The 27,925-nt window shown below is 39.0% G+C and overlaps 1 protein-coding gene across 1 annotated transcript; it reads left to right on the top strand.

Moving 5' to 3' along the window:
* The first annotated feature begins 322 nt into the window (after window positions 1-322).
* Window positions 323-27,534, top strand: LOC106069401 (uncharacterized). Its single transcript, XM_056023486.1, has 4 exons — window positions 323-773; window positions 3,053-3,456; window positions 10,783-11,297; window positions 27,433-27,534. The coding sequence occupies exons 2-4, from the start codon at window positions 3,375-3,377 to the stop codon at window positions 27,532-27,534; spliced, it is 699 nt and encodes a 232-aa protein (XP_055879461.1). The 5' UTR covers window positions 323-773; window positions 3,053-3,374.
* Window positions 27,535-27,925: the final 391 nt, after the last annotated feature.

The following is a 27,925-nucleotide window of genomic DNA, read 5'->3' as shown; positions in this document are numbered from 1 at the left end:
CACCCTGATAGATGTTCCATAGTATATATATATATATATATATATTGTATATATATATATATATATATAATGGCGCGGAGGAGAGAAGCGGGGAGAACATGGAGGGTGGAGACATTTGAGTGGTGGGTGGGTGCGCGGTAGGGTAGGCCAGACAGACGTAGGGGTGAAAAAAAAAAAGTTTGGCGGGGCGAGCGTTGTAAATAGGCCAGGGGTACCTTGTTACAGCGAGGCGGTTGGGACTAAGGTACTCTGCCTGTCTGTGGAGTTAGCAGTGGGTCTGCTGTAGGAGCTTAATGGTCCCATATCTAGTCCAGGTGTGGTCTTTTCTTTTTCTCTCTTCTTTCAGTTTTCACAGTTATTCCTCTTGACATTTTTTTTTTCAACGATAATATTAAATGATCTCCCCTTGTAGTTTTTTCACATTTTTTTTGTAACACCTAGATCTGCAGTGCAAGATAACTATAAATCGCATATTACGAGATACATGATTATAAATTTCATCTCTCCGCTTTATGAAAGATTGTTTTCCTCAGGAGTTTTAATATAAAATTTCTAGATCTAGTTCAAGTTGTTCTTAAATGCTTACTTGTGCCTTTCTTTGTGGAGGATCCTGTAGAGATGATTTTTATCTAGACGTATTTGTTTGGTGCTCTGTTGATTAAGAAAGTGCTTATAGGAATGGCAACCTGTTTGAATTCATTAAGTCATGATTATTATTGTCGTCGTGTGTAATTTAATTCAGAGTGTTTGGATTGTTTTATTTCTTGAAGTGAGTAAGTTTTTGGTGAAAACTTGTAATCTAATTTGAATGGCCTGACCCAGGTTCGCCTATTTCGTGAAATAATACTTTTGTAAATTTGCAATTGTAATGAAATAGTTTACTAGACCAAAGTCCATATACATGCATAGATCCTGACATTTATATAAAAAAAAAGCCCTACAAACTTTCATTTTGCCATACATATATACATACACACACATATGTGTATAGCTCTATGTGTGTGTGTGTTTATGTATTTATATCTTCGTGTCTATGTTTTCCTCCACTCTCTCTTCCACTCTCTCTCGCACTCTCTTTTTACCTCTCTCCCTCTCTTTCTCTCCCATCTCTATTTCTCTGTCCCCCTCTCTCTTTCTCTCTCTCTCCCTTCTTATTCTCTCTCTCTCCATCTCTTATTCTTTCTCTTTCTCTCAACCCATTCTGTCTATCTATCTATCTATCTATCTATCTATCTATCTATCTATCTATCTATCTATCTATCTATCTATCTATCTATCTATCTATTTATCTATCTATCTATCTATCTATCTATCTATCTATCTATCTATCTATCTATCTATCTATCTATCTATTTATCTATCTATCTATCTATCTATCTATCTATCTATCTATCTATCTATCTATCTATCTATCTATTTATCTATCTATCTATCTATCTATCTATCTATCTATCTATCTATCTATCTATCTATCTATTTATCTATCTATCTATCTATCTATCTATCTATCTATCTATCTATCTATCTATTTATCTATCTATCTATCTATCTATCTATCTATCTATCTATCTCTACCCCCTGTTTCTTTCGTTCTCTCTTTCTTTCTCTCCCTCTCTTTCTCTCTCCCTCTGTCTTTTTCTATCTACCTCTCTTTCCCTCCTGTTTCTCTCGCTCTCTTTATCTCTCCTCTCTCTTTCTACTTCACTCTTTCTCTCTCTCTCTCTCTCTCCCACTTCCCTGTTTACCTTTTATGTACTCCGTTCTTTCGTTCCCTCTCTCTCTCTCTCTCTCCCTCTCTCTCTCCACAGTTTCCCAGTCAAGGTGTATCACAGACATTGCATCTCCTAGCTAGGTCAGTGGGTCTAGGTCTTTTTCCAATCTAGTCATTCAGTCTGGGGGTTTAAAGTGCGACGTATTACACAGACGATCGCGGGAACCTTTTTTAAAAAAAAATTAATCGTTTTCATGTTAGTCTAGTGGTTCCCCCCCCCCCCCTAAATAAAGTGAACGGTTCTCAACATTTTATATTTAGAGAATAACAAATCGAACTTTAGGCGTTTAAGCCTCTATAATCAAGTTTTGTTAGTATGCGTAATACATACGTTTCTATGCCTTGAACATATCTAGAACTAAAAGCAAACAATTAAACTCCTTTAAAAAAAAAAAAAAAAAGCTTATCTAAAGGGAAGAACTCCGCACTTCAGTTTAAAAACGGTTCAAGATTTCGTATTTTAACGAAATGTCGATTTGATATGTATTCCCGTTTTATCTTCGTTCCCGTTCAAAAGATGCACACTTCATTAGAACCTTCCCAGGATACATCTAGAGGACACACGTTTCTAAAGGGACACAACTGCACGAGGATTTTTGCTTACAAGCGCGACATGCAGAGACGATTCAAAGAGCCTCCATCTTCGCCCCGGGGGAGGGGACTTTATTCCCCCCCCCCCCCACTTCACTGCATCTCAATGAAAAACTTCGCAACAACTCTATTGAAACATGTAAGCGTGTGGGGCATGGGCTGGGGGGATGAAGTCGGAGTGGTTGGAGGGGGGAGGGGACATGTGGAGATGACTGTCATTTCGTCTAGGTGACGTTTACTCAAGGGCAGCAAACCCTGCAATTTTCTTTCTCTGTTTTTTTTTTTTCTTTCTTTTCATTCACAACTTATCAAGGGCAGGAAGAGACAGTTGTAACTAAAAGAAATACATTCATTCAAATTGTGTCCCTTTTAGGTAGCGACATCTGTTGATTGAAACGTTCGTGAGGTTTCTCAAATTGTACGCTAAGAGCACCAACTTTAAATAAGTCAAATTTAGAAATTATTTTTAACTTAACAATGATCTCGGGCATACACTTTTACAATGCGTCATCAGTTTTAACTATAGATGTATCAGTACACGATTATCACCCAATTCCGTTGTAACAGTCTGCTAACCACACATGGGGCAAGTGTGTCCATCTTTTACCTTCCAGAGTCCAGGTGTAGACTTGCCTAACAGGAACATAACAATTTAATTTATCTTGTTCTATTTTTTTTTTTCCTCCGCAGAGATATCTAGCTACCGACCCTATCTACCTCGCTGTCTGTGTGGCCTATTTCTCTGACCGGTCACCCCGCTGCCTTTATGACTGGTCGCCAAGACCTCACAAGTTGACCTCACAAAATGACCTCACAAGTTGACTTCTCATGTTGACCTCTCTGTGATCGCCTGCTTCCAAAAACAAAGCTGACTGTGATGTTTGTGTTGTGTGTCCGTCTCAACGTCTGCTCGTCTTGTTCAAAATCGAGCAATCAAACTTTATAGAAGTTATCAACTTTGTACAACTTATCAACTTAATAGAACATATCAACTTTATAGAACGTATCAAAAATGAAATTCGCTGTTGTTACAAGTGCCACTTACCTGATACTACCTCAGTACATACTAGGATTAGTACTTCTAGCACCACCAGGTAAGCCCTGTCTTCTGTTCAGTGATATTTAGTTTGGAATACATGTGTTGCTTTTTTTTTTCAGTGTTGGGTTAAGGATTTAGTTTTAAAATAAGTGATTCTCAAAATGTAAGAACTATGAGACACTTAAAGGTGTTTTGTGAATAAGATTTTATATATCCTTTAATCTACGAAATGACGGTTTTGAAAGCTCAGACAGAAGATTATTATGTCCTGGCTTTATGTCCTGGCTTTATGTCCTGGCTTCAACCTCCTGCTAGACGGTAGGGAATGATAGGGAGCAGGATTCAAACTCAGGACCATTATGACGACTGTCCATAGCGCACATTACGCGACCAGGCAGCCTTCTATTCGCAGCTTTCCCAATGACTCTTTCGAATCTGTATATAAAAGAAAGTTGAACATTGTCTCTAGCTACACAACACTCTCATAATCGCATTTCACGTGACCAAGCTGCATTCTTTTGGCTGCTATCCCAATGACTCTTTGGATCAGTATATAGAATAAAGTTGAACATTGTCTTGGCCACACAACACTCTCATCAACCATTCTCTTTCATCTTGACTTAATAATGTCGCGAAGACAACTAAAAATGAAAAAAAAAACATGGGGACTCTAGGGGTAGTTTTACGGAACCTTGTAATCTCTGAGTCACTTGAATTGAGATTCGCCCTTGGAACAATACGAGTCGTGACTTTGTTCCAAGTTCTCGTAACATGGCACGTACTGACTCCTTTGAAGAGAATAAAACATAATGTTAGTATTTACCAGCTTGGGCCATCGGCACATCTTCCTCAATATTTGTACTCGAATAGATTGCCAACTGTTAGATTTCGTTCTGGCGTTTTTCGGTCTCACCTTGGTGCCACGAAGTGTTGGGTAGAACGAAGCGCGTTGCGACCATGTCGTGGAGGGTTTTCAATGCGCCCGGACCCATGTCTAATGGGAGCGATAGTCGTTTATTAATTGGTAGATTACGTACATGCATTGAGAGTCATGACATTATAAGATGGCGTTACTGAAGTGCAGGAATACTATTACTTGCAGAAGGTAGTAGGCCCTACATTCATTTGGAATGTGTGTTTTTTTAGAAATATTTAATACTGATACATACCAAATGACTCCAATCAAGCATCTAGTTTATTAGGGAAGGGGACACGTATCATGAACCCGTACTTTGATACGCCCCTGGGTAGAAAGTTTACACAAAACAGATTTCAAATCTACATAGGAGCACAATCCTGAAAACCAGTGGTAAAAGTGCCCTTATCAGACCTTGCGATTTCAAGGGCAGACAATGTTTGGATGTTCCTTCAGATGATCTACATGCAACATTGGTAGCTGGTTTTCGCAGGGTGTGTCCTATCCAGCTCCATTTTCGTTTTGTGATGTCTTGGACTATGGGCTTTTGTCTAGTTCTCTCCCACAAATCGATAGTAGTTATCTTTTCTGGCAGACGATGTTTGGACGTTCCTTTAGATGATCTACACCCTAGTCCAAAACTCACGCACGCATGACGACGGAGGATGGCTGCGGGAAGGGTATGAACCCGGGGCCATTGAGACAGTCCATCACGCATACTGTGCGACCAGGCAGCTATCCAGATATGCCTAGTAAGAATCTAATAACCTAGCATAAAAATCAGTTCTGTTAAGTCCTGTTACAGAGATCTCCTTTTTAATACTCTTTCTTAACTTAATAAGATTTTTGAAAAAGTTATCACTGATTAAACATTTTAAGAATATTTCGGCCTGGGGCGGATTGTGTGTGAAAATCGTCCCTGGCATTAGTTAACTCTCCGGCTCACTAATCACGTACCATATAATGTGTACATATTCGTACCTGTTCTGCATAAATGTGAAAAATATATATATATATATTTTTTTAATTATTGTATTTTACTCTTTTGTGAGACAAAGTTTACCAGCATCACTGTCTTTGGGGGGTTATGCTATAACAGCATGGCGTAAAATGTGTTTGACTAATTGTACACTGTAAGGTCTGAACAAAAATGTCTTGTATAAAAGGCAAGGGTCCACTCACAACGCTCCGTTGGCCCCTTTGATCAGAGAATATAAAATGATTTACGGGGTCAATTAAAAAAAGGCCTATATAAGCGTCGGTCCTACAGGCCCATGTGAGGCCGACCATACGGAAATTTGACCAAATGTCCGTATAAAACCAGTCTGTACCTAATTTCGGCTGTCAGTGAATATCATATTATTTGATTATCAGATATAACGCTTTTCAAAGTACCTGAGGTTTAAGTTTCCTGCAAGGCAGGAGTGGGGTGGCGCGCGTTTTTTTGACATTCCCAGTATTGGAACTACCATTTATCGCGGCGAATTCCTCCACTAGCGCACCAGGGAACGGGCTAGTTAGAGCCTAGCTCGTGGACGCCAGCCAGTCCGAACGACGCAGCCCGCTAAGGCCGCGCCAGTCAGTCCAGTCTATGTCCAAAGAGAGACCCGCGAATCAGCCGAGTCCCAGGAGAACCCGACCAACCCCCGAGTTGGTGTCCAGCGCTATCCGCTTTTCGGAGAACAGGTTAGGTCTCTTACTCACCGTTGCCCCAGGGCCCCACAGGGGAGGGCGGGGCTGGACATAACCCCTTTAAGTTCCTTTTACACTTGCCGGTTGCTCATTCATCAGCGGCAAGCAACCAGTACCCTGGGCCACACCACTAAGGAGCGGGATGTTCACGCGGCGACCACGATGAGGTGGTACTGGAACGCCGAGTTTCAAAGTACCAGTTTCCCCATAACGTACCAATAATCTACAGGCGCCATCAATCAATGTGTGTTACTCTGTCATTGAATACTTTAAGCTAATATTTAAACAACCAGGAATATAAGCATGAAAAAAAAATACGGCGGTGTCTGCGAAGGGAGAAAAAATAATGTAGACAAGTTAAATCCCCATCATATTATGATTAAAATTGGTTTTAAAATGATGTTTATACTTTTGAAAAATAATTTATCTTTCATTTCCTGTTTTTATAATCATCATTCACCTGTCTGACATGTGATAATGAATATTCTCTCTCTCTTTCTTTATCTCTCTTTCTATCTTTTCTCTTTCTCTCTCTCTGTCACACACACACATATTCTCTTACACAATGACTGTTCCTTTAAAGTGAAATGATGGCCGTGTCGTCTGTATGCGCCTGGGATTGTCGTCAAAAAGGTCTTGCGTTCAAACCTTGAACCCCGCCCCCCCCCCCCCCCCAATAGCTATTCTGTTGAAGGTTCCGGGTGTAGACTAGGACACAATAAACTGACAGGAACATTCAAAACTTATAAAATAAAGTAACTAGGTCAAGTAAACTTTGGGGATCTTACAAAGTTCAAAATTCGCAAAGCAGTCGATCGTCAAGCTCTCATTTTGTGTACCAGATCTAGATCTACCAAGTCCTAAAACAACGATGTATTGTTTTCGGTAAAATTCGTTTCTTTCGGTACTTTGTGATTTTTTGTTGTTTTTTTTTCGATTCCCACGCGAGCCCTGTCCTTGCGCTGTTCATTCAGAGCACGTAGCGTTGAAATGAGCACTTGTCGGCCAAACGTTTCATGATGGTGCAATGTTTGGCTTAGAATTGGCGACTTTTCACCTCTCTTGGCTACTTTTCACCTCTCTAGCTACTTTTCACCTGTCGGGGGTGGGGGGTGGGGGATCTTGCGTCAATACAGAAGACAGAAGACTCAAAAGTAAAGTAGCAATTATACATAAAACACTGAACCATAATCTTCAAATACAAAAACTAAATTTAATAAAATACTCTGAAAGACACAAAGATAAAGGCACATTCCTCGTCCCATATGCTAGGACAAATTTGTACAAATACTCCTTCTTCCCTAGTGCTATTAGGGCATGGAATGGGTTGCCTGAGCTAGCCAGGAAAGCCAGTGACTTGGCAGAATTTAAGTCATTGGTTAATATGCGTGACTAAATGCGTGACGCGTAGGACGTAATCATCTTCTTTTTTTTTTTTTGAAGAAACGTCTGTATTATATAAGATAAGAAGAAGATAAGATAATACACAGTGGTGATTAAAGGGGCTAGTGGGTGGACACACTTGACAACAACAACAACAACAACAACCAAAAGTTATGACCAACTAATAACAGAATAAACTAGCCCGAGAAACACGCCTTGGTGCATAGTCAAGTAGAGTGCCCCTTTCGGACCTTGTGGTCCATAGTCAAGTAGAGTGCCCCTTTAGGACCTTGTGGTCCATAGTCAAGTAGAGTGCCCCTTTCGGACCTTGTGGTCCATAGTCAAGTAGAGTGCCCCTTTCGGACCTTGTGGTCCATAGTCAAGTAGAGTGCCCCTTTCGGACCTTGTGGTCCATAGTCAAGTAGAGTGCCCCTTTCGGACCTTGTGGTCTACAGGGAAGATGATGTAAATGTCATCTGTTTCTCTGGCCTACGGTTAACGAGGGTGTCATGTGGCCAGCACAAAGACCGACCGCCTTTACTTTTCCCCAACTAATGTCAGGTACCCATTAGAGCTGGGTGGACTCAGAGGCGCCAGAGGATCCCGAAATAAAAAATCCCAGTCTTCACCAGGATTCGTACCCGGGATCCCCGGCTCGGAAGCCAAGCACTTATTGGCCTAACTTTAAACCTTAATCAGGTATAAATGCCATTTTAAAATGAAACGAGTCCCGAGTCTATCTACGTCTCTTGGGAACTTGGCGATCTTAGACCAAGTAAATGATTAGAGTGGCCATTGCGCTGACCACAATGGAATATATATATATATAGATGGATGGATGGATAGATAGATAGATAAATAGATAGATGGATGGATGGGTTGTTGGAAAGATAGATAGATAGATAGATAGATAGATAGATAGATAGATAGATAGATAGATAGATAGATAGATAGATAGATAGTTAGAAGTCTGACGCGTACCAGATTAGCATTCAGTTTTGGAGACGGACATGCTTGAGCCTGGTATAAAAGGTTACCCAGTGCCTCCTGTTGCGTGTAGCCTACTTACGTGGGTGGTATCTTATTGTTCTCTGTCGCTAGGACAGAGGTCTCAAGGTCTGGAGGGGATTTACAGTTACACCAGCCGAGCATTCAACTCGGCTCTTACAAGGCCTTGTCACTTAACATGCCACCTGGCCAACGATACTGTCAGCAAATGTTATCACAAGTGACCAATGAGAAGAGGCTAATGTAAACTATACAAGCATATGTACCCAGTGATTGTGTCTGGGTTGAAAAATAAAACCCATCCCTCAAAAATATATTTAAAACGATTCTCCTTCCATCAGATAGTTTATTCGCTGGCAGAGGCGTAGGGAACAAAATGTGCGGCCCGGGGCAAGGTACTTCATTGGCGGCGCCCCTCCCCCCAGGAACATCACATAGAATTATAGGCTTATAAATATAAAAGTATTTAATTATAATATAATACAAATAACATTAAAAAGTATATTACATAACTAAAATATCTACAATAATTATTTTTTTTTGACGCTTCACTGCGAGTGGCGTCCATATGAGGGTGGCATCTCGCCAACCTTGCCCCCCCCCCCCAGCCCTACGCCTCTATTCGAGGGGCCTTATATTACTGTATCACGGGCAGGATATGACCATCTGGCCGTTTGTTGGGCGTCACTGCCCTATACCATTTATGTAGGCCTACTCTAAAATTAGGGTTCAAATGGACGCCAGCGTAACTTCAAAAAAGAAGCAGTAGTTAGACCCTAACCGAGCCAATCGAAAGAAATAATGGTCTGAACGAAAATAAACTGAGATCCACTGTCTCTATACATTCAGTCCCCGCAATGGAAGCTGGGATAGTGGACCAAGTAACGATAGCGTCTTTGTATGTGTTTGTATGAGTCGTCTCTAACCCAAACTGTTTTGATGACGATTGCAAGTTTGTCTAATTTTTTTTTTTTGTTGGTCAGTGTTTCTAAAATTGTAACACTGCGCTCATTCCTGGAATACAAATCAACCTTTCCAATCGGGCGGAGATTGTTGGCTGGTCTGCGTGTATACAGAGTTCTTGCCCTTCAAGGGAGGGAATTATAAGTAGAGCTATCCTCAAAGGTTGAAGCTGTGTCTTGCGAAATCACATTACTAAGAGAAGAGGATGGGGGGGGGGGGGGAGTGAGATTTAGTAAAAGTAAAAAAAAATGTTGATCACATAGTGAGGCCCTTATGTTTTAAAGACTCATCTTGGAATAATTTGTTCTACATATGTTGACTATTGATTTCTTATGGAAAGTTTTTTTTTCAGCTATTGGCCTTTTTGATTAAATTGGAGATCTCTGGGTCTTATATGGCGTGCATTATAGAAGTCAAAGTGTTCCAGCGGTGCTTATAGTTGATTGAAGTAAATAGACCAACAAATGCCACATAAATGTCACATCCGGAATTCGGAATTCTAGACTTTGGCATAGAATGTGATGCTTGCTTTCGACCCCTTCGAGAATGCTCTACACAGCATACGGTATTTAGCCATTGGCATTGCCTAACAAACCCATTAGCCAGAGTCGGAAACAGATCAGCAATCAATAGAATGTAATGTATTACACTACTATAGCACGATAACAAACCATTAGCAAGAGTCGGAAACAGATCAGCAATCAATAGAATGTAATGTATTACACTACTATAGCACGATAACAAACCATTAGCAAGAGTCGGAAACAGATCAGCAATCAATAGAATGTAATGTATTACACTACTGTAGCACGATAACAAACCATTAGCCAGAGTCGGAAACAGATCAGCAATCAATAGAATGTAATGTATTACACTACTGTAGCACGATAACAAACCATTAGCAAGAGTCGGAAACAGATCAGCAATCAATAGAATGTAATGTATTACACTACTGTAGCACGATAACAAACCATTAGCCAGAGTCGGAAACAGATCAGCAATCAATAGAATGTAATAGATGAGTTCCTGTACTATAGGACTCTAGGCCCACGTAAGTTCGATTCCATCTGTCTGTTTTAAAAACTTCTGTCAGGGAAAGATTCAAGCTGATGTAAATTTTTCAATCCCTATTACCGTTGGCTCGTAACCCAAGACATTCGGGTAAGAAGCGAGGCCGAATCCCGAGCACGCCGGGGAAAATCCACCACATTCATTCTCTGTATCACATCAGCCATGCAGGCGTCCGCCATAAAAAAACGGCTTCTTATTAAAGTGTAATGTTTGTAATGTTTCTTACAAGAAAGACAATGCGTTGTTTAGACTGCGGCTAGAACGTTGTAGGGAAATTATCTAACCAGATCACAAAAACATAAACACAATAATGCAACTCTGTATAATTCCAGTTCTTTCCATTCCCAGGTACCCATCATAAAGAGGAAGGCGATGACAACCTAGAGCTCATTGACCTTGACGATAGCTTAACACAGCTGTCCTGGACGGTACCCATGAGCAACCTAGAGCGCGCGGTTCTACCACTGGACGACGAGGATGGAACGCTGACCAAGGACCTCCTCAGTCTACGCCGTGGCAAAAGTCGTCCGAAGAACTCTCTCCGGTCCCTGAACTCTCATCGTCACGAGATCCTAAAAAATAACTCGGACCTGTTTTCAGATGTAGGTCACAGTCTGGAGCAGGCCGGTGACTCATCGACCCGGCAAATATCGCACGTCACCTCGAGGTCGGGGTCTATACCTGACGCCCGGGGCCCTCAGCTTTCACACCTCGTAGAAACAGTAACGCAATCGCTCCGCGGTCGGATTGAGCTGCGGGCTAATGGATCTATCGACACGCCTTTAAGGACAAAGCATAGGCGTGTACCAGGACGTGTACAGACCGACAGCAGCAACGACAGCAGCAAGAGCAGCACTTCGCAAGTAATCTTTTTTTTCTTCTTTAAAAAGTTCAGGAGCACTTTTTGTCTTTGGGGCTCTTTGGTGTGGTTTTTTTTTTTTTTCATTTTCCTGACAGCATAGCATTATACCAAGACCAATCGTTATAAAAAGGCCTGAACACTGAATGACAGCGTCACAACCTGTAGGCAGTTTAGACCAATAGCTCCTTGCCAAGACTTTTGCAACGTTACAACCTGTGGGCAGTTTAGACCAATAGCTCGTTGCCACGACTTTTGCAACGTTACAACATGTGGGCAGTTTAGGCCAATATCTCGCTGCCACGTCGTTTGCAACGTCAAATCCTGTGGACAGTTTAAACCAATAGCTTGTTGCCATGTCGCAGGTCTGTACGACGTGGCAATGAGCTATTGGTCTAAACTGCCCAAAGGTTGCGACGTTGCAGGTCAGTGTTGAGGCCATCTCTAAAGAAAGGTCTCGATTATACACCTTTGTATAATACAAGAATTCGATGCCCCAGTTGCTTAAAGGTTTTGGTGCTTATCTTCCCACTTATGACAGACCACTGCCCCTTTGTCTCTTAACATGGATGTCGACTTCACTGCAGGCAAGGATGTGTGTGTGGGGGGGGGGGGGGCATAAGTGAATGTTCTATTGAAGAAAATATCAGTTGAATAAAGTTTTTAAAAAACCCAGTTAATGCCTCTTTTAGACTTTGCGATCTACAGTGCTGATGATGTAAAGGTAATTTGTTTCTTTGGCCGACAGTCAGCAAGGCTGTGATGTGGTCAGCTCAGTGATTAACTACCCTTACTTTCCCCAACTAATGCCAGGTACCCATTCGAGGTGGGTGGACTAATGGCTTCCTAAAACAAATTCCCGCGAACTGTCATAGCACTTCTACGAGGAAAGACCTACTCTGGATGTGATGATGATGATAATAGTTGCATCTATATTGTTATTGTTACAGTAGTCATGCTGAGGTGGACAACTGAAGTCAAACTGAATTTGAATTGGTTGGGACCAATACAATTATCTTATCTTTTATCTTATAATCCAGTGATGCCCAAAATACGGCCCGCGGGCCAGATCCGGCCCGTGACGAGGTTCCATCCGGCCCGCCTAAACGTCGGTATAAAGTGTATAAAATATAAAGGTTGAAAAATGTATCTTTACTTACATTAGGGCTCTCAATTTTCCTCTGATAAATTGGTACCACGAGGTTTAACATTTGTGCCTTTATGAAAAGGAAATTAAGAATCTACCAGAACCATTGAACGGATCTTTTTTGTGGAATTTTTTTTTATAAAGAAAGTCTGGCTGTTTCAATAAACAACATACAGTATTACAGCAACAGCATCAAAAAACAATTATGACGTGGAGGATCCATGGGAATATTGACCAAAAAGAGACAAGAACATGACTTAATGGCGAGGATGCCATTTCCAGACATGTAGAAAAAAAATTGATTAAGGTTAAACTTCAAATATACCAACTTATTAATGTAATTACTAGATCCACGGGTTTTTAATGAAATAGTTTCAGGTCAATTTTAAGTTGTTTTTTTTTTAACCTTTTTTGGTCATGTGGCCCGCGACACGACTGTCGAAAATTAAAATGGCCCGCAGGTTGAATTAGGTTGGGCATCACTGTTATAATCATTTGGTTAGAATTCTAAAAGATGGAATATCAAATATGGCCTCGTGCAATTTAACTCTTTCTCTCCGAACTGACGATACCAGCGTTGATTCCAGCAGAATGTGGTAAATAATTACGGAGAGAAAGAGTTAACTTCCAACTGAAATCGTAACTACAGGTGTGGGTAAACGTTTAACTTGGGCAGCAATGAGTCGTTACATCTTGACATGCAGGTGCTTAGCCTTTGTTAAACTGATGAGTTAGCACTTTTGTAAGACAAAAGGTAAGCAGGGGGCGTAAGTGCGAACAGTTCGCAACCACTTATGTTTATTAAATTACCCGCCCTTAGTTGTAACATTTCAATTAGAACTATGAGGCAGTGTTGAATTATGTACTTTAGTCTTCGATGTGTAATGCTGTTTTCAATCACGTCTGCTGGTAAAATAAATGATGTTTTACTTCACGTCTGCTGACAAAGTAAATGATGTTTTATCTCACATTTGAGGAGAGAATAAATGATGTTTTAATTCACATCTGCTAACAAAATAAATGATGTTTTACTTTACGTCTTCTGACAAAGTAAATGATGTTTTAACTCACGTCTGCTAATAAAATAAACGATGTTTTAACTCACGTCTGCTGAAAAAGTAAATGATGTTTTAACTCACATTTAAAGAGAGAATAAATGATGTTTTAATTCACATCTGCTAACAAAATAAATGATGTTTTACATCACGTCTGCTGACAAAGTAAATGATGTTTTAATTCACATTTAAAGAGAGAATAAATGATGTTTTAATTCACATCTGCTAACAAAATAAATGATGTTTTACATCACGTCTGCTGACAAAGTAAATGATGTTTTAATTCACATCTGCTAACAAAATAAATGATGTTTTACTTCACGTCTGCTGACAAAGTAAATGATGTTTTAATTCACATCTGCTAACAAAATAAATGATGTTTTACTTCACGTCTGCTGACAAAGTAAATGATGTTTTAACTCACATCTGCTGACAAAATAATTGATGCTTTAGCTCAAGTCTCCTAACAAAATAAATGATGTTTTAACTCAAGTCTGCTGACAAAACACATGTTTTAACTCACGTCTGATAACTAACCCTAATCCTCAGACACATTCGTCACGTGATTGTTTAAGACGGCACTAAAGACTAAAGACAACAAGAGGAACATAAGTCTATTAAGACAATTTTTCATTTATCTCGCGCTTTCTCTAAAATGTTAGGACTCCCGTGCAGTCTTCTTTCTCAACACACATCGAGCTTTTTAAATATAAGCAGTTTAGCACAACGTTCTCAATCTAGTGCAATGTTCTCAATCTAGCGCAATGTTCTCAATCTAGTGCAATGTTCTCAATCTAATGTAATGTTCTCAATCTAGTGCAATGTTCTCAATCTAGCGCAATGTTCTCAATCTAGTGCAATGTTCTCAATCTAGTGCAATGTTCTCAATCTAGTGCAATGTTCTCAATCTAGTGCAATGTTCTCAATCTAGCGCAATGTTCTCAATCTAGTGCAATGTTCTCAATCTAGTGCAATGTTCTCAATCTAGCGCAATGTTCTCAATCTAGTGTAATGTTCTCAATCTAGTGCAATGTTCTCAATCTAGTGCAATGTTCTCAATCTAGCGCAATGTTCTCAATCTAGAGCAATGTTCTCAATCTAGTGCAATGTTCTCAATCTAGTGCAATGTTCTCAATCTAGCGCAATGTTCTCAATCTAGTGTAATGTTCTCAATCTAGTGCAATGTTCTCAATCTAGTGTAATGTTCTCAATCTAGTGCAATGTTCTCAATCTAGCGCAATGTTCTCAATCTAGTGCAATGTTCTCAATCTAGTGCAATGTTCTCAATCTAGCGCAATGTTCTCAATCAAGCGCAATGTTCTCAATCTAGCGCAATGTTCTCAATCTAGTGCAATGTTCTCAATCTAGCGCAATGTTCTCAATCTAGCGCAATGTTCTCAATCTAGTCATCGACACCTGAAACATGAAGGAAACTGCTACCTCCACCAACCCACCTCCCCTTCAGCTCTCCATCTCGTCTACAACGTACATTCAAACGACCAATAGAGTAGATCGTTTATTGACCACTCTTTCTGATAAGGTAAAATTTTACTTTAAAAAAAAATGAAGCAAAGGAAGCCTCCCCCCCCCCTCAATTGCAGCCTAAGGTAAATGAAGTTTGGGATAATGCCTCCCCCCCCCCATTACTCCTTGAGAAACCACCACCCATTCAAACCCCCCCCCCCCCCCCCGGGTCCATGTCTTTCCCATGCCAAGTTCCCATCTCTATTTCCTGAAATGTTCAACCTGGCTCAGATGTGAGGTGGGGGGGGGGGAGATCTGTGTTTAATCGGATACAATCTGTTATGAGCTGATACACTTAGGGACCATTTGTGTGATGGTCTGGTAGCGAATTGGTGGAGGAGGGAAGATAAGTGAAAGCCGGCGCTAGAGAAGTTGGGTGTGTGTGTGTGTGTGTGTGTGTGTGTGAGTGCGCGCACGCTTTGGGGTGAGAGCAACCTTGAAATACGGCGAGGTTTGATTGCTGAGTTATTTGTGGGTGCTTCATCCTTTGTGTCTGACATGAAAACCTTCACTTATCTTATCTTATCTTATTTAATACAGACGTTACTTCCAAAAAAAAAAAAAAAAAAAGATGATTACGTCATGCAACGATGTTGAAAGTTGAATAAATTAAAAGCTTCTCCTAGTTTTATATCAACCAAAGATTGTTGAGCTGAATGTCTGTGGCTCTAGTCGTAATCAGCTGTTCACCTTCTTCTCTAAATAACATTTGTAATAGGCCTACTATAGTAAAAGTAAATTAACCCTTTCACACCTGGCGATCTATAAGGCAGATGATGCAAAGGTTCGGAAGCCAAGCGTTTTACTACTCGGTAATAATAGTAAAAGGAAAAATGTAAAGACCTTCAGATCTTGCGATAGGGCAGATGATGTAAAGGTCACCTGTTTCTGTGGCCCACGGTTAGTTAGTGTGTCATATGACCAGCACAATGACCAACCGCCTTTACTTTTCAGCAACCTAATGTCCAATCCAATAGAGCTGGGTGGACTCATAGGCGCCCAAAGATTCCGAAATTAAAAATCCCAGTTTTAACCAGGATTCGAACCTGGGAGTCGGGCTTCGAACTTGAGCCCTCTTGATAGGTAGCCAAGCGGTCTAAGCCTCTCGGCCACACATCCCACTATTATTATTGTGGGGTTTTTTTTCCTATTAACGTTCAAAGTTATCTGCCCTTTTGTTTACATTTTGATTTGTAAGATCTGGTCTACATTCTTTTAAGCATACGAAATGCATTATCGTAGAAAATGAAGAGAAGGCGATATAGATAAATGTTGGGGGCGCCTAAAAAAATGGAAGAGAAGTTTTTAAAAAATAAAATACCAATTTCGCTGATTCCATGTTTCTGAAAAAAGAGCTCCTGCGGTGGATGGCTGATTTGATTTCAGACATCGGAAGTAACAGAGCGAGTATTGTTCTAATATTTACTGCCACAGGCTTAGATCTATTTCCGGACTGGGCGATTTTTAGCACAATTCTAAATTTAGACTTGACACTCCGTACATATTATTGTTTGAAGGTTATTGGGTCAACATTGCAGTAGAAACGGAATAAGGGGGGGAGGGGGAAAGCGCCATCTATCGGACAGGGTTGATGCACAACATTCTTAAACTCGTTTGTTAAATGTGAACTTTTGCTGTAATTGTTAAAAATTAAGGAAACTTGCTAGGAATTAAATAAAAATAAAAAGTCATAGTGATTGTTACATTTTTTTTTATCGTCTGCATCAATTTTTTTTCCCGCCATTACTTATACTTGTAGTTAGGAAAGGATATAAAAGGGGAAAAAAGAAAGAGTATGGTCGGGTGCAGGTCTGACAGCCAGATGTTTCCATTGGGTGAGCTAATGCAGTCGTCTTCAAGTGTGTCTGTGTATGTGTGTGATGTGTGTCAGAATAAGAGTGCCCTATTGCGGGGGAAAAAAAAAAAAAGAAGTTCAAGCAGACGAGACGAAAAACAAAAATTGGGTCAAAGTTGCCTAACCTCATCCCTTACCAATTTACTAATTTCTCGGTGCTAGAGAGTTACAGGAGACTGATCGTCTGCACGGGCGCGTTGTGAAGGAAGGAGAGAGAAAAAAAAAAGGCGGGAAAGGGGACACAACCTAAATAAATCTCGATGAATGTCATATGTCGTCTGTAAACTATAAGTAACCTTATTACATAGCGCCTCCTTTTTTTTTTTGTGTGTGTATATTTCATTTAAACTCTAGAAATGTCAAAGCTTTGAGAACTGAATAAACCTAGCGACCTCGTGAACTTTGCCTTCCCCATCCACATCCACCCCATCCACCAAAAAAATAAATAAATTCCTGGTAACTTTATTTATTATTTATCCTTTATGTAGAATGGGGTAACAGTAAAAAAGAAAGAAATAAAAGAGAAAAAGGGGGGGGGGGAGCTTATAAAATATCAATCCGAAAACATGTGTTGTTGTTTTACTTCAGTATGACATGCCTTGCAACTATTTCTGGAATATAGTTTGTCCAAGAAAAGTGTATTTATAAACAAACAGACAAAACAAACAAGCCATCGATATGTACAAATCAATCAATGAATTTCTAAGAAAATTGTTGTAAAAAAAATTGAATCGGAAATTCACCAAAATTAAAGAATAGCTTTTGGATGCATTTCGGAGGCGCGTTGGCTGAGTGGTTAATTAAGCGCTTGGCTTCCGAATCTGAGGCCTTGGAATCGAATCTTGGTGAAGACTGCGATTTTGAACTTCGTTAAATATAGGGCGCCCCTGAGTCCACCTAACTCTAATGGGTGCCTGACTTTAGTTACGAAAGATATACCTATAAAACACCGAAACATTGAATTGCTATTCTTATTATATTATTTTTTTCAACATAAGTTTTAGTTTCTTCTTTCTGCATATTGTTTTATTTTGCAATGCTCATCACATTGAAGTGGAAACAAGTGGTCCATTTCATTAATGTGACAGACCATAACGCACTATTAACATTTAATAAAATACTTCAACCAGCTTAACGATTCGTTGAAGCTGATAGTAGGGCATATTCTGCTTGAAATGTGACTCCCGGTGCCTTTGGTCACCATTCACCACAGAAGCAGAGTGGACCTCATAAATCTCAACTCTGAAATGTTCTCTCGCTCATTTTCTGTTAGGTGTCAGACATAGGCTAAGGTCAAGGTCACCAAAAGTGTGCTGATGGTTTCTCATGTTTCTCATTTTCAGTATAAAAAAACAAAAACACACACACAAAAACACCAGCATGGGATGTGAGTGAACTATGTGGCAAGGGCAGTAACTTTATAACATGGGCAAGGTAGATATCTGTATGACATGCGCAGAGGAATTAACAGTATGACATGGTCAAGGGGGTTAACAATATGGCCATGACAGTAACTATAGGACAGGGGCAGTTTTTTTAAATTACTTGTTTAAATTTTTACGTTGGGCTCGTCAAATATTTACAAAGCTTATATCAATTCACTCTGTCTGTCTGTCTGTCTGTCTGTTACACATTTTATTCACGTTCTTTCTCCCTCTTCTCATTCTTAGATCACAATTTGCACAATTATTCATTGTGGCTGAATCAATGTCAGAACGAACCACTAATTTTATCAATTAGTAATTAATATATATTCAATCAGAAAGTAATGGAAAGACCAATGACTCCATTATTAAAGTCGGACTAGAGTTACCCTATGAGAAAAAAGAGGGGGGGGGGGAGACACAAGAAGTATTCAACCGTCACAAAATAGCAGGGCCAGGTCTTAACCGTTGTGACCAAGAAGTCAAGGAAAGATCACTATTTTTTATTTCAACTCCACGTAGTTTTAGCGGCGAAGAAAAGAGGGAGGGGGAGAAGAACAAGTAATATACTCTGTATTCACCCGTGGGCCGGACTCAACCATTGCAGGGCCCTATGCGAAATGGATTTCCCGGGACCCAGTTTGGGTAGGGATACGGATAATAAGTGAAAATTAAGAGTTTGTATTAGAAAATAAATTCGTCTTTGCATTTTATTCATTCTTTACTACGTACAGAATTACTTTACGAGCCTTGCGTGTAGCGAAGTCATACGCTAGGACAAATTTGTACAAATACTCCTTCTTCCCTAGTGCTATTAGAGCATGGAATGGGTTGCCTGAGCTAGCCAGGAAAACCAGTGACTTGGCAGAATTTAAGTCATTGGTTAATATGCATGACTAAATGCATGACGCGTAGGACGTAATCATCTTCTTTTTTGAAGTAACGTCTGTATTATATAAGATAAGATATAAGTATATCATGAAAATTCTATTTCCTACATAGATCACGCTCAATAGCAAGAATTACCAAAATGTTTCAATCTATCTACGAGAATTGTTGACATCAAGTAATTCTTCATTAGTTTGAGGCGCGAGAAGCTTCTTTCACTAGATTCCACAATTACGGGTATTGCATAATGCCGTTTTTTTTATCGCGCGTAGGATTGGCGTTTTCCATATTGAATGACACCCCAAAATGTCTAGAGATTTAGGCCATTGACTTAAAACTAACCTTCACTTTTTATAAGCATTTGTATAGCACAGCAGCTGACGTGTCGGCATTCCCTCATGGAGGCTCAAGACTTCGATTTTGAATTCAAGCTTAGCAGCTATTTCTAAAATTGCTTTTGAAAAGGCAGCACGGACACCTTATTCCAGATACTCCCCTCACCCCAAACAGAAAAAAAAAATCCTGAAAATTGCGATAAACAACAACAGTAATAAAATGTTATCAATCGTACGCATTTATTATTGTTAGTTTACATTCGTTAAAAATTAATTACAGGATTGAATCCAAATAATTGATAGTTTTTAAAGAGTATTTTTTTTTTTTACAGTTTACTTGTCAGAGATCTGAATGGTTCCCTAGGTCTCAGAGGTTGAAAAGAGCACGATCGGGGCAAGCGTTTCTTCACGGCCTGGTTCTTATAAGTGTCCTATCGACTTGCGCTTCCCCGTAGGATCTTAGGGCCCCAAGCACATTTTGTTGGAAGTCATTTAAGATTGAAGGCTGAAAAATACCGGCAAATCAGCAATAAACATGAACTAAACTAGACCGTCGCGTGGCTAGTACAATGATTTGTCTCATATAGCGAGAAACGAAAAAATGAACATTTTCGCAAAGGCTTTGAAAAAAACAAACAACTGCATCTATTCCAGAGAAATCAAAATGAAAAAAAAATTCGTAGAACCTGACTTTTTGGTGTGCATAATAATCAGTATAAAATACGATCATTCGTTGTTTAGATATGTTCTATACCTTTTTTAATGATTTGTAATTTGATTTTTAAAAACAGTTTTTTTTATGATACTGAAACTACGTTTGGCGTACATGATCATGAATATTAGTCATTTACAAGTCTTCCAAATCGCTGACTTAAATTTAAGAACACAAAAAAAAACATTGCTGATTTGTCTTTTATTTAGGGGTGGGTGGTTTCAAGACAGAAGTCCCAGGTCCTAGTAGAAAAAAAAAACTGTCTGGGTGTTGCGTAGTAGATTATCTTTTTTTTAATCGTGCGTTTTATGTTCACACTTGATTTTTATGTCAAAATAATCGATAACAATTTGAGTGGAAAAATTGTAGAGCTGTAGAAATAAAATTAAAAAAAAAGTTTTATGAGATTTTGTGTCCACTTACCCATGCATATATCATTCATAATCTCTTGACAACATGAATGTTGTTTTTTATTAATTTATTTTTCTAGAGCTCTTTTATGTTTAGGAGTAAATGTGGAAGCTCATTTCCCGCCATCTGCTCGTCATATGACGTATACAGGTCAAGGTCGTCTTACTTGTTTTGTAGCCGTCAGTTCAATCACTTCAAAAAATATGAGTTAGCGTGTGTGTGTGTGTGTGTGTGTTGATGAGGATGGGGTTGCAAATGTTTGTCGAAAAAAAAAACTTAAAACTTGTAAGTGGCTAGATGTTCAGTGACGATAAACTTGATGTCTGATGCTGCAACAGTCTGGGCGTTTACTAGAACTAGTAATAAAACACGAATTTAAAGATAAAATGTCTAGACTCTATAAAGCTGATATGTTGGATGCAGAGATCAACGTTATTTACATAGCATGAACTATATCACCCTTAAATATATTTGTGTTTAGCATCGTTTAAGGGTCTGAAATGCTTCAGTTGTGAGACAGGAGCCGTTTTCAGAGGCGTAACTAGGGTGGGGGAGGGGGGAATTTGAAAATTACCCCGGGCCCCACTTGAGGGGGGCTTCGAGTGAGTGTTTTTACATTAAAGATTAAATATTACCGGTGCGCAAAATGCAGGGGCTCCCAAAGAGGCCCAGCTTCCCGGGCCCACAAATGATGTCAAATTCCTAGCTACGCCACTGACAGTTTGTCAATGAACAGTCAATGTTCTCTGTCTAAGGCAGGAAATGTTGGTTAATATTATCCGAGGCAGGAACAGTTTGTCAATGTTCTCTTTGAGGCAGGAACAGTTAGTCCATGTTCTCTTTGAGGCAGGAACAGTTAGTCCATGTTCTCTTTGAGGCAGGAAAGGTTGGTCAATGATCTCTTTTGGGCAGGAACAGTTTGTCAATGATCTCTTTTGGGCAGGAACAGTTTGTCAATGATCTCTTTGAGGCGGGAACAGTTTGTCAATGTTCTCTTTTAGGCAGGAACAGTTTGTCAATGATCTCTTTGAGGCAGGAACAGTTTGTCAATGATCTCTTTGAGGCAGGAACAGTTTGTCAATGATCTCTTTGAGGCAGGAACAGTTTGTCAATGTTCTCTTTGAGGCAAGAACAGTTTGTCAATGTTCTCTTTGAGGCAGGAACAGTTAGTCCATGTTCTCTTTGAGGCAGGAACAGTTAGTCCATGTTCTCTTTGAGGCAGGAACAGTTTGTCAATGTTCTCTTTGAGGCAGGAACAGTTTGTCAATGTTCTCTTTGAGGCAGGAACAGTTTGTCAATGTTCTCTTTGAGGCAGGAACAGTTTGTCAATGTTTTCTTTGAGGCAGGAACAGTTTGTCAATGTTCTCTTTGAGGCAAGAACAGTTTGTCAATGTTCTCTTTGAGGCAGGAACAGTTAGTCCATGTTCTCTTTGAGGCAAGAACAGTTTGTCAATGTTCTCTTTGAGGCAGGAACAGTTTTCAATGTTCTCTTTGAGGCAGGAACAGTTTGTCAATGATCTCTTTTAGGCAGGAACAGTTTGTCAATGATCTCTTTGAGGCAGGAACAGTTTTCAATGTTCTCTTTGAGGCAGGAACAGTTTTGCAATATTCACTTTGAGGCAGGAACAGTTTGTCAATGTTCTCTTTTAGGCAGGAACAGTTTGTCAATGATCTCTTTGAGTCAGGAAGAGTTTGTCAATGTTCTCTTTGAGGCAGGAACAGTTTGTCAATTTTCTCTTTGCTTTATGTATGATGCAGTAATTTCAACATTGTTTCAGTCTACGATTGTCAACTACAAGTCAAACATAGTGCATTTTCATTATTGCATTCAAAATTAACACTAAAAAGAAACTTTAATATTACACGCCCGTCCATGTTGTGTCACCGCCGGTGTTAAAGATCTAGATCCTCTTGGCGACCTTCCTTTAGTTATGGTTCATGCATGGTAGGATTATAGTCGAGGATCTCCCCATATTGAAAATAATAACTCATTTCTTTTACTTTAACCAAGTAAATCGTGTTCATACATGCTGTAGATGCACTCGACCTTCTGTCTTTGATGTCACATTACATTGGATGTGATTAGCCTTAAGACAAGAAGTAGAACTAAGCCTTGGCCATTAACGGGTTTTTGAAGTTCGATTAACAGCGAATTCGGTTGGATATAAATTCAGCCTGAACTAAACCGTCGGTGGTCATCATGTATTGATGATTCATCCAAGGACTCTACAGTCTCTCAATGTAATTCAAAATTTGGGCGCCGTCTTGTCTGTTTTTTTTTCAGTATTTGTTTGTTGTCGTTTTTTAAAAATAATCATATGACGTGTGCAGTATAAGACATAGCTGATCTAGATCCAATTTTTATTACCGATGAGTATTTATTTACAGGCGCAGTTGAGAATTTATGCAAAAGGTCCTTCACCATCATCAGTTTAGTCTGTTGAACCGTTGGGGCACCACACATGATCTGTCGACCTTTTTCTATACACGCTATGATACAATTCTGTCTTTGCCTTGGATAGAATCTCTTTCAGTAACAGGCCCGTCCATTCTCTTATGTTGTATCCCCATTGCTTTCTGTGTCTGCCTCTTCTTCTCCTCCTGGCACTGGTCCCTGAAGGAAGGTCTTTACGCAATGGAAACAACGACTTAAAACAAGGTGTCTAAACATTTGTGTGCTGATGCAGGTGTACTGTTTACACTAGTGTGAGTCTTGTATAGAAGTACTTTCAACACCTTTGTTTAGCGTTACAGAAGTACTATCAACCCATTTCTGTGTCGTTACAAGAGTACTGTTTACACGGAAAGTACTAAGTATGCATTTGTGTGTCTTTACAGAAATACTGTTTAAACAAAGTAATGTTTACACATAAGTACTGTTTACAACAAGTAATGTTTACAAAAAAAAACAACACAATAGAACTATTTGCACAATTTAACTGTTTATACATTTATATGTCATGAGACTATTGCTGGATTTACCTATTGGTATCATTAGCTTATCTGGGGGTCCCAAAAAAATGGTTACATGGATACGTTTGAATTATTTTGAAGAAATAGCAAAAGTGAAAATCCCCATAAAAGGGGTCTCATGTCTATAATATCTTAGGGCCTTATCAAGTCTAAATTCGGTCCTGAATAAGACTAATGATGAGGAGATAACCCTTTAAGTTTTAATTGAACACAATTTCACTTCAAGTACTGCGAGGGACGGGAAAACGCCCCCCTGAGGCGCTGGATGACAACTGCACCTTATGATTAGAGCTTCTTTGGGCTCTTCATCGGCATGCGAAAGGATGAGAAATGTGTGTCACACATGAGATAAAAAAAACACCTTATAGACATGTAAAAAAAAATAATTTTTTTTTTAAAGTAAGCACTTTAAAAAAATGGTGTTAGGTATGGGGGTAGGATGGAAGTTACAGGTAAAAAATAAAACTGCCTCTTTAATTCTCTTTTAAGTCTAAGTAGGTGTGTGTGTTTGTGTGTGTGCGTGTGTGTTTATGCGAGTAAGTGTTTGTTTATTGCATCATAATCTTGACCTATATTTTGACATAGCCTTGAACTTCTGTCAATTTTAACGACTCATCCTTTGTTTAATTGATTCGTGTGCATAGCAATCACGTACCACCATAAAACATACATTAAATAGTTAAATAGTCATTAAATTAAAAAAAAAAAAAAAACATCTATCCATGCGAACATAAAGATTAGTTTTAATAATCATTTTAATGACTTTTTAAAGGGTAACATTTCAGTAGCACCAACGGGAGATTTGTAATTGTTTTTAAAAAGTTCAACCTCTCCCACTTTTTTTTAATGAATTAAAATGATATACGAAAGACTTACTTGTTATACAAAGGTACATACATTGTATATTGCTGTTCACTCTCACTCAGTATGTCACATTTCTCGTTCCATATGCTAGGACAAATTTGTACAAGTGCTCCTTCTTCCCTAGTGCTATTAGAGCATGAGCCTGAGCTAGCCAGGAAAACCAGTGACTTGACAGAATTTAAGTCATTGGTTAATATGCATGACTAAATGCATGACGCGTAGGACGTAATCATCTTATTTCCTGAAGTAACGTCTGTATTACATAAGATAGGATGTCTTTTTTTTTCTGTATCCATATATCTGTCAAGTCCTTTTTCGTATATGTCATTATATGTTTTAAGTCGCAATGTTTGTCTCTTTTGCTTGTAGCTGACGAAGATCTCCTGGCCCAAACGTTCTTTGTTCTTACCTTTGTCCAGTTGAGTTATTTTTTTTTATAGGGGCCTATGTCTGTCACTTGTATCTTATTATTAGTTATATTGTATGAGACATATATGGAGCGTGATGGACGTTGATGCTTGGGCGTTGTGGCTCCAAACATCTAGTACAAGTAAAATTATGTAGGCGTTTTAAATTCCTTATGTGGTGCTTGAAATAAACATAGAGAAGCTTCTTTTAAACCATAGCTGAATAAAAAAAATAATTGAAGGTACATGTATATAGAAACAAAGGGGAAGTAATAATTAAGACAGAATATAAATCACTAAAAGTTCACGTCTTTACTGTCTCGTGTCTCTGGCTAGTGTCACGTCTTTAGCTTTCACCATTACGACAGACCACCTCGTGATTTCATCAGAATCTATTCAGCCAATATGTGTTATGAATGATGCGCAACATAGTATCGATTACACCCGAAACACGCAGACATACTCTCCATAACAAAGTTTGTTATGGTAATGATGATGATGAATAAACCTGACATGTTAGCTAGCAGTTAGCTAGTTAGCGAGACAAGAACACAGAGAGAGAGAGAGAGAGAGAAAGAGTGAGAGAGAGAGAAATAGAGAGATAATGAAAGAGAGAAACAAAAAACAAACAGTGTGTAGGAGAGACATGTAGACAGTATGACACACAGATGGTGTAGTGTAGACGGAGAGAAAACTAGAGAAACAGACAGACGGACAGACAAATAGCATGAATTCGGAAGATGCATAGACAGCAAGACAATAATCTTGAAAAAAAAAAAAGAAAAAAAAAAGGTGAAACAAGAAGAGAGAGAGATATTGAGGGAAAGATCAAACGCATTGAAAGCATACTCTCACGTAGGCCGATTCCAAGACTTGTTAAGTTGGATCTCAGGGAGATCTTTGGGCCACCAAGATGGAAAGGGGCGAGCGCTTTGGAGGGAGGGGGGATGGAGACTGGACGGTTAGCTTATGGAGGGCAAACTTTAAACAGGTGTCCAACTTTCAAGTTTCCCATCTTCACCTGAAACACACGTTTAAAAAAAAAAAAAAAAAAAAAAAACTTCAGATTGACTTGAACAGAAGGCCTGAACCCATACCTCCCCTGTCTTCTCCTAGGTCATGTTCTTTAATTCTTATCATCTAAAACCTATGTTTCTCTCTCTCTCTCTCTCTCTCACACACACACACCATCCTCAACTGGGTACGTGTGACCTCCTAAGTGTACTAATTTAAGATAGTCAATCATCGCAACCTTTGCCCTATCCCGTGGCCACACCATTACCCCGTAGGCTGGAGGTCAATGCCTTACTGGTCCTTCACTTTCTTCCCTCATCTTTCATACAGTGCCCCCGTCTGTCTAAGCAGACCGCCCTAATTAGAGCTGGTCTTGGCATTAAGTTCAATTATTCCAATTGTACAAATTACGTTGAAAGTTCAACCTCCTTCCCCCTCTCCCAGCATACACACACTCAGCCTCACTCAGAGAGTATGCACACATAACACGATACATAATACAAACCATCCCCCCTGATAAGCTAATGAAATATGTCTTTAGAAGACCACGTGACACAGTCCAGCATGCATCACTTCTCGTCTGCTAAATTTTCCTTCCTATAAATCATTTTGTTTCTTCTTCGATTTTTTTTTTTTAAATGCCACTTACAAAATTAAAATCTTCTTTTTAATGAAAATGTGTATACACTATTATTGATATACAACGTGCTTAACATTTTCTGACGCTGCTAGGATCAAGATTCATTAAAGGGAGACAAAAATTCAGTGTTATAATTATTATTATTACAATTGTTAATATTGTTTTTATTATTTTGGTTTTTATCGGCCCCTCAGAGGAGAAAGCTGCAGTTGGTTTTACGTTGTCTGTCTGTCCTTGTCATTTAAATCTGAAAATCTAAAAGCGCTTTTGGAAAATCCAATCTCAACATCGTCTTCTGAAAGCGAACACTTTGGCTATTGAAATTAAATATGTAATGAAATATATATATATATATATATATATACTATATTTCCTATCTGCACAGGAGAGAACATCGTAAAAGCTTAAGACAGTTTCTACTTTCGTTCGTTATCACCTTGAATTAGTCCTCCTTCTCCCGTGATATAGTGTCACATATGAAAATGATATATACACGAATGTACGACAATACTAGCAAATTAAAAGAATAATATAAAAAATATATTAACCATAAAATCAAAATCAATACCATATCTCTCAATATTGCAATCTTCACTCCCTTTTTCTATATAAGTGACTATTAATTAATTAGTTACCACTCATTTTTAAGCTTGTGATTGATTCGTGTATAATTATTGACTATGAATAATTGTGCAAAGTTTCAACTTGATCCGAGAATGGAAAATAGGGAGAATAATGTGTTCGAAACTAGTACCGGACGGACAGACAGACAGACGGAGTGAGTTGATTAAACTTTGTCTAAAGAGGCAAAGTAAAACATTTTTACTTCAATGTATTTAAGCATGTTCAATGAAACAGTATGATAAATGGATTAATTTGTTCCTCCACAGAAGCAGTCCAGTGTATCTCAGGGAGAGGATGTTCTATCACAGGGCAGACGTTCTCAAGTCCACAACATAACACAATCTGACTCGTCGGCTTCTCGTAAGTAGGGAGTTAAGTTTATATACTGGTAGAAGACGTTTCATATTTTAGATAATCAGGACTAGATAATTCTGATGAACATTCATCTGTCTGTTTGTCTGTCTGTCTGTCTGTCTGTCTATCTATCTATCTATCTATCTATCTATCTATCTATCTATCTATCTATCTATCTATCTATCTATCTATCTATCTGATCGTCTTTCCGTCCGTCCGTTTTTCTTTCTGTTTTTCTTTGTTTGCATCTTGAATCCATCTTCTCTTCTTACCGTTTGTTGACCTATCCGTTTCTAAATTCTAAATATAACAACATATAAGATAATTGATTCGATATCTTATGAGCTCCATGATGAAATTTAAAAAAAAACAAAAAAAAAACGTGATCCTAATTTTATTTCCTGA

Source organism: Biomphalaria glabrata, chromosome 3, assembly GCF_947242115.1.
Source record: "Biomphalaria glabrata chromosome 3, xgBioGlab47.1, whole genome shotgun sequence".
In the NCBI taxonomy this organism is placed as follows: domain Eukaryota; kingdom Metazoa; phylum Mollusca; class Gastropoda; family Planorbidae; genus Biomphalaria; species Biomphalaria glabrata.
Note: the sequence above shows the minus strand (reverse complement) of the source record. Positions and strands in the feature narration are given on the sequence as shown.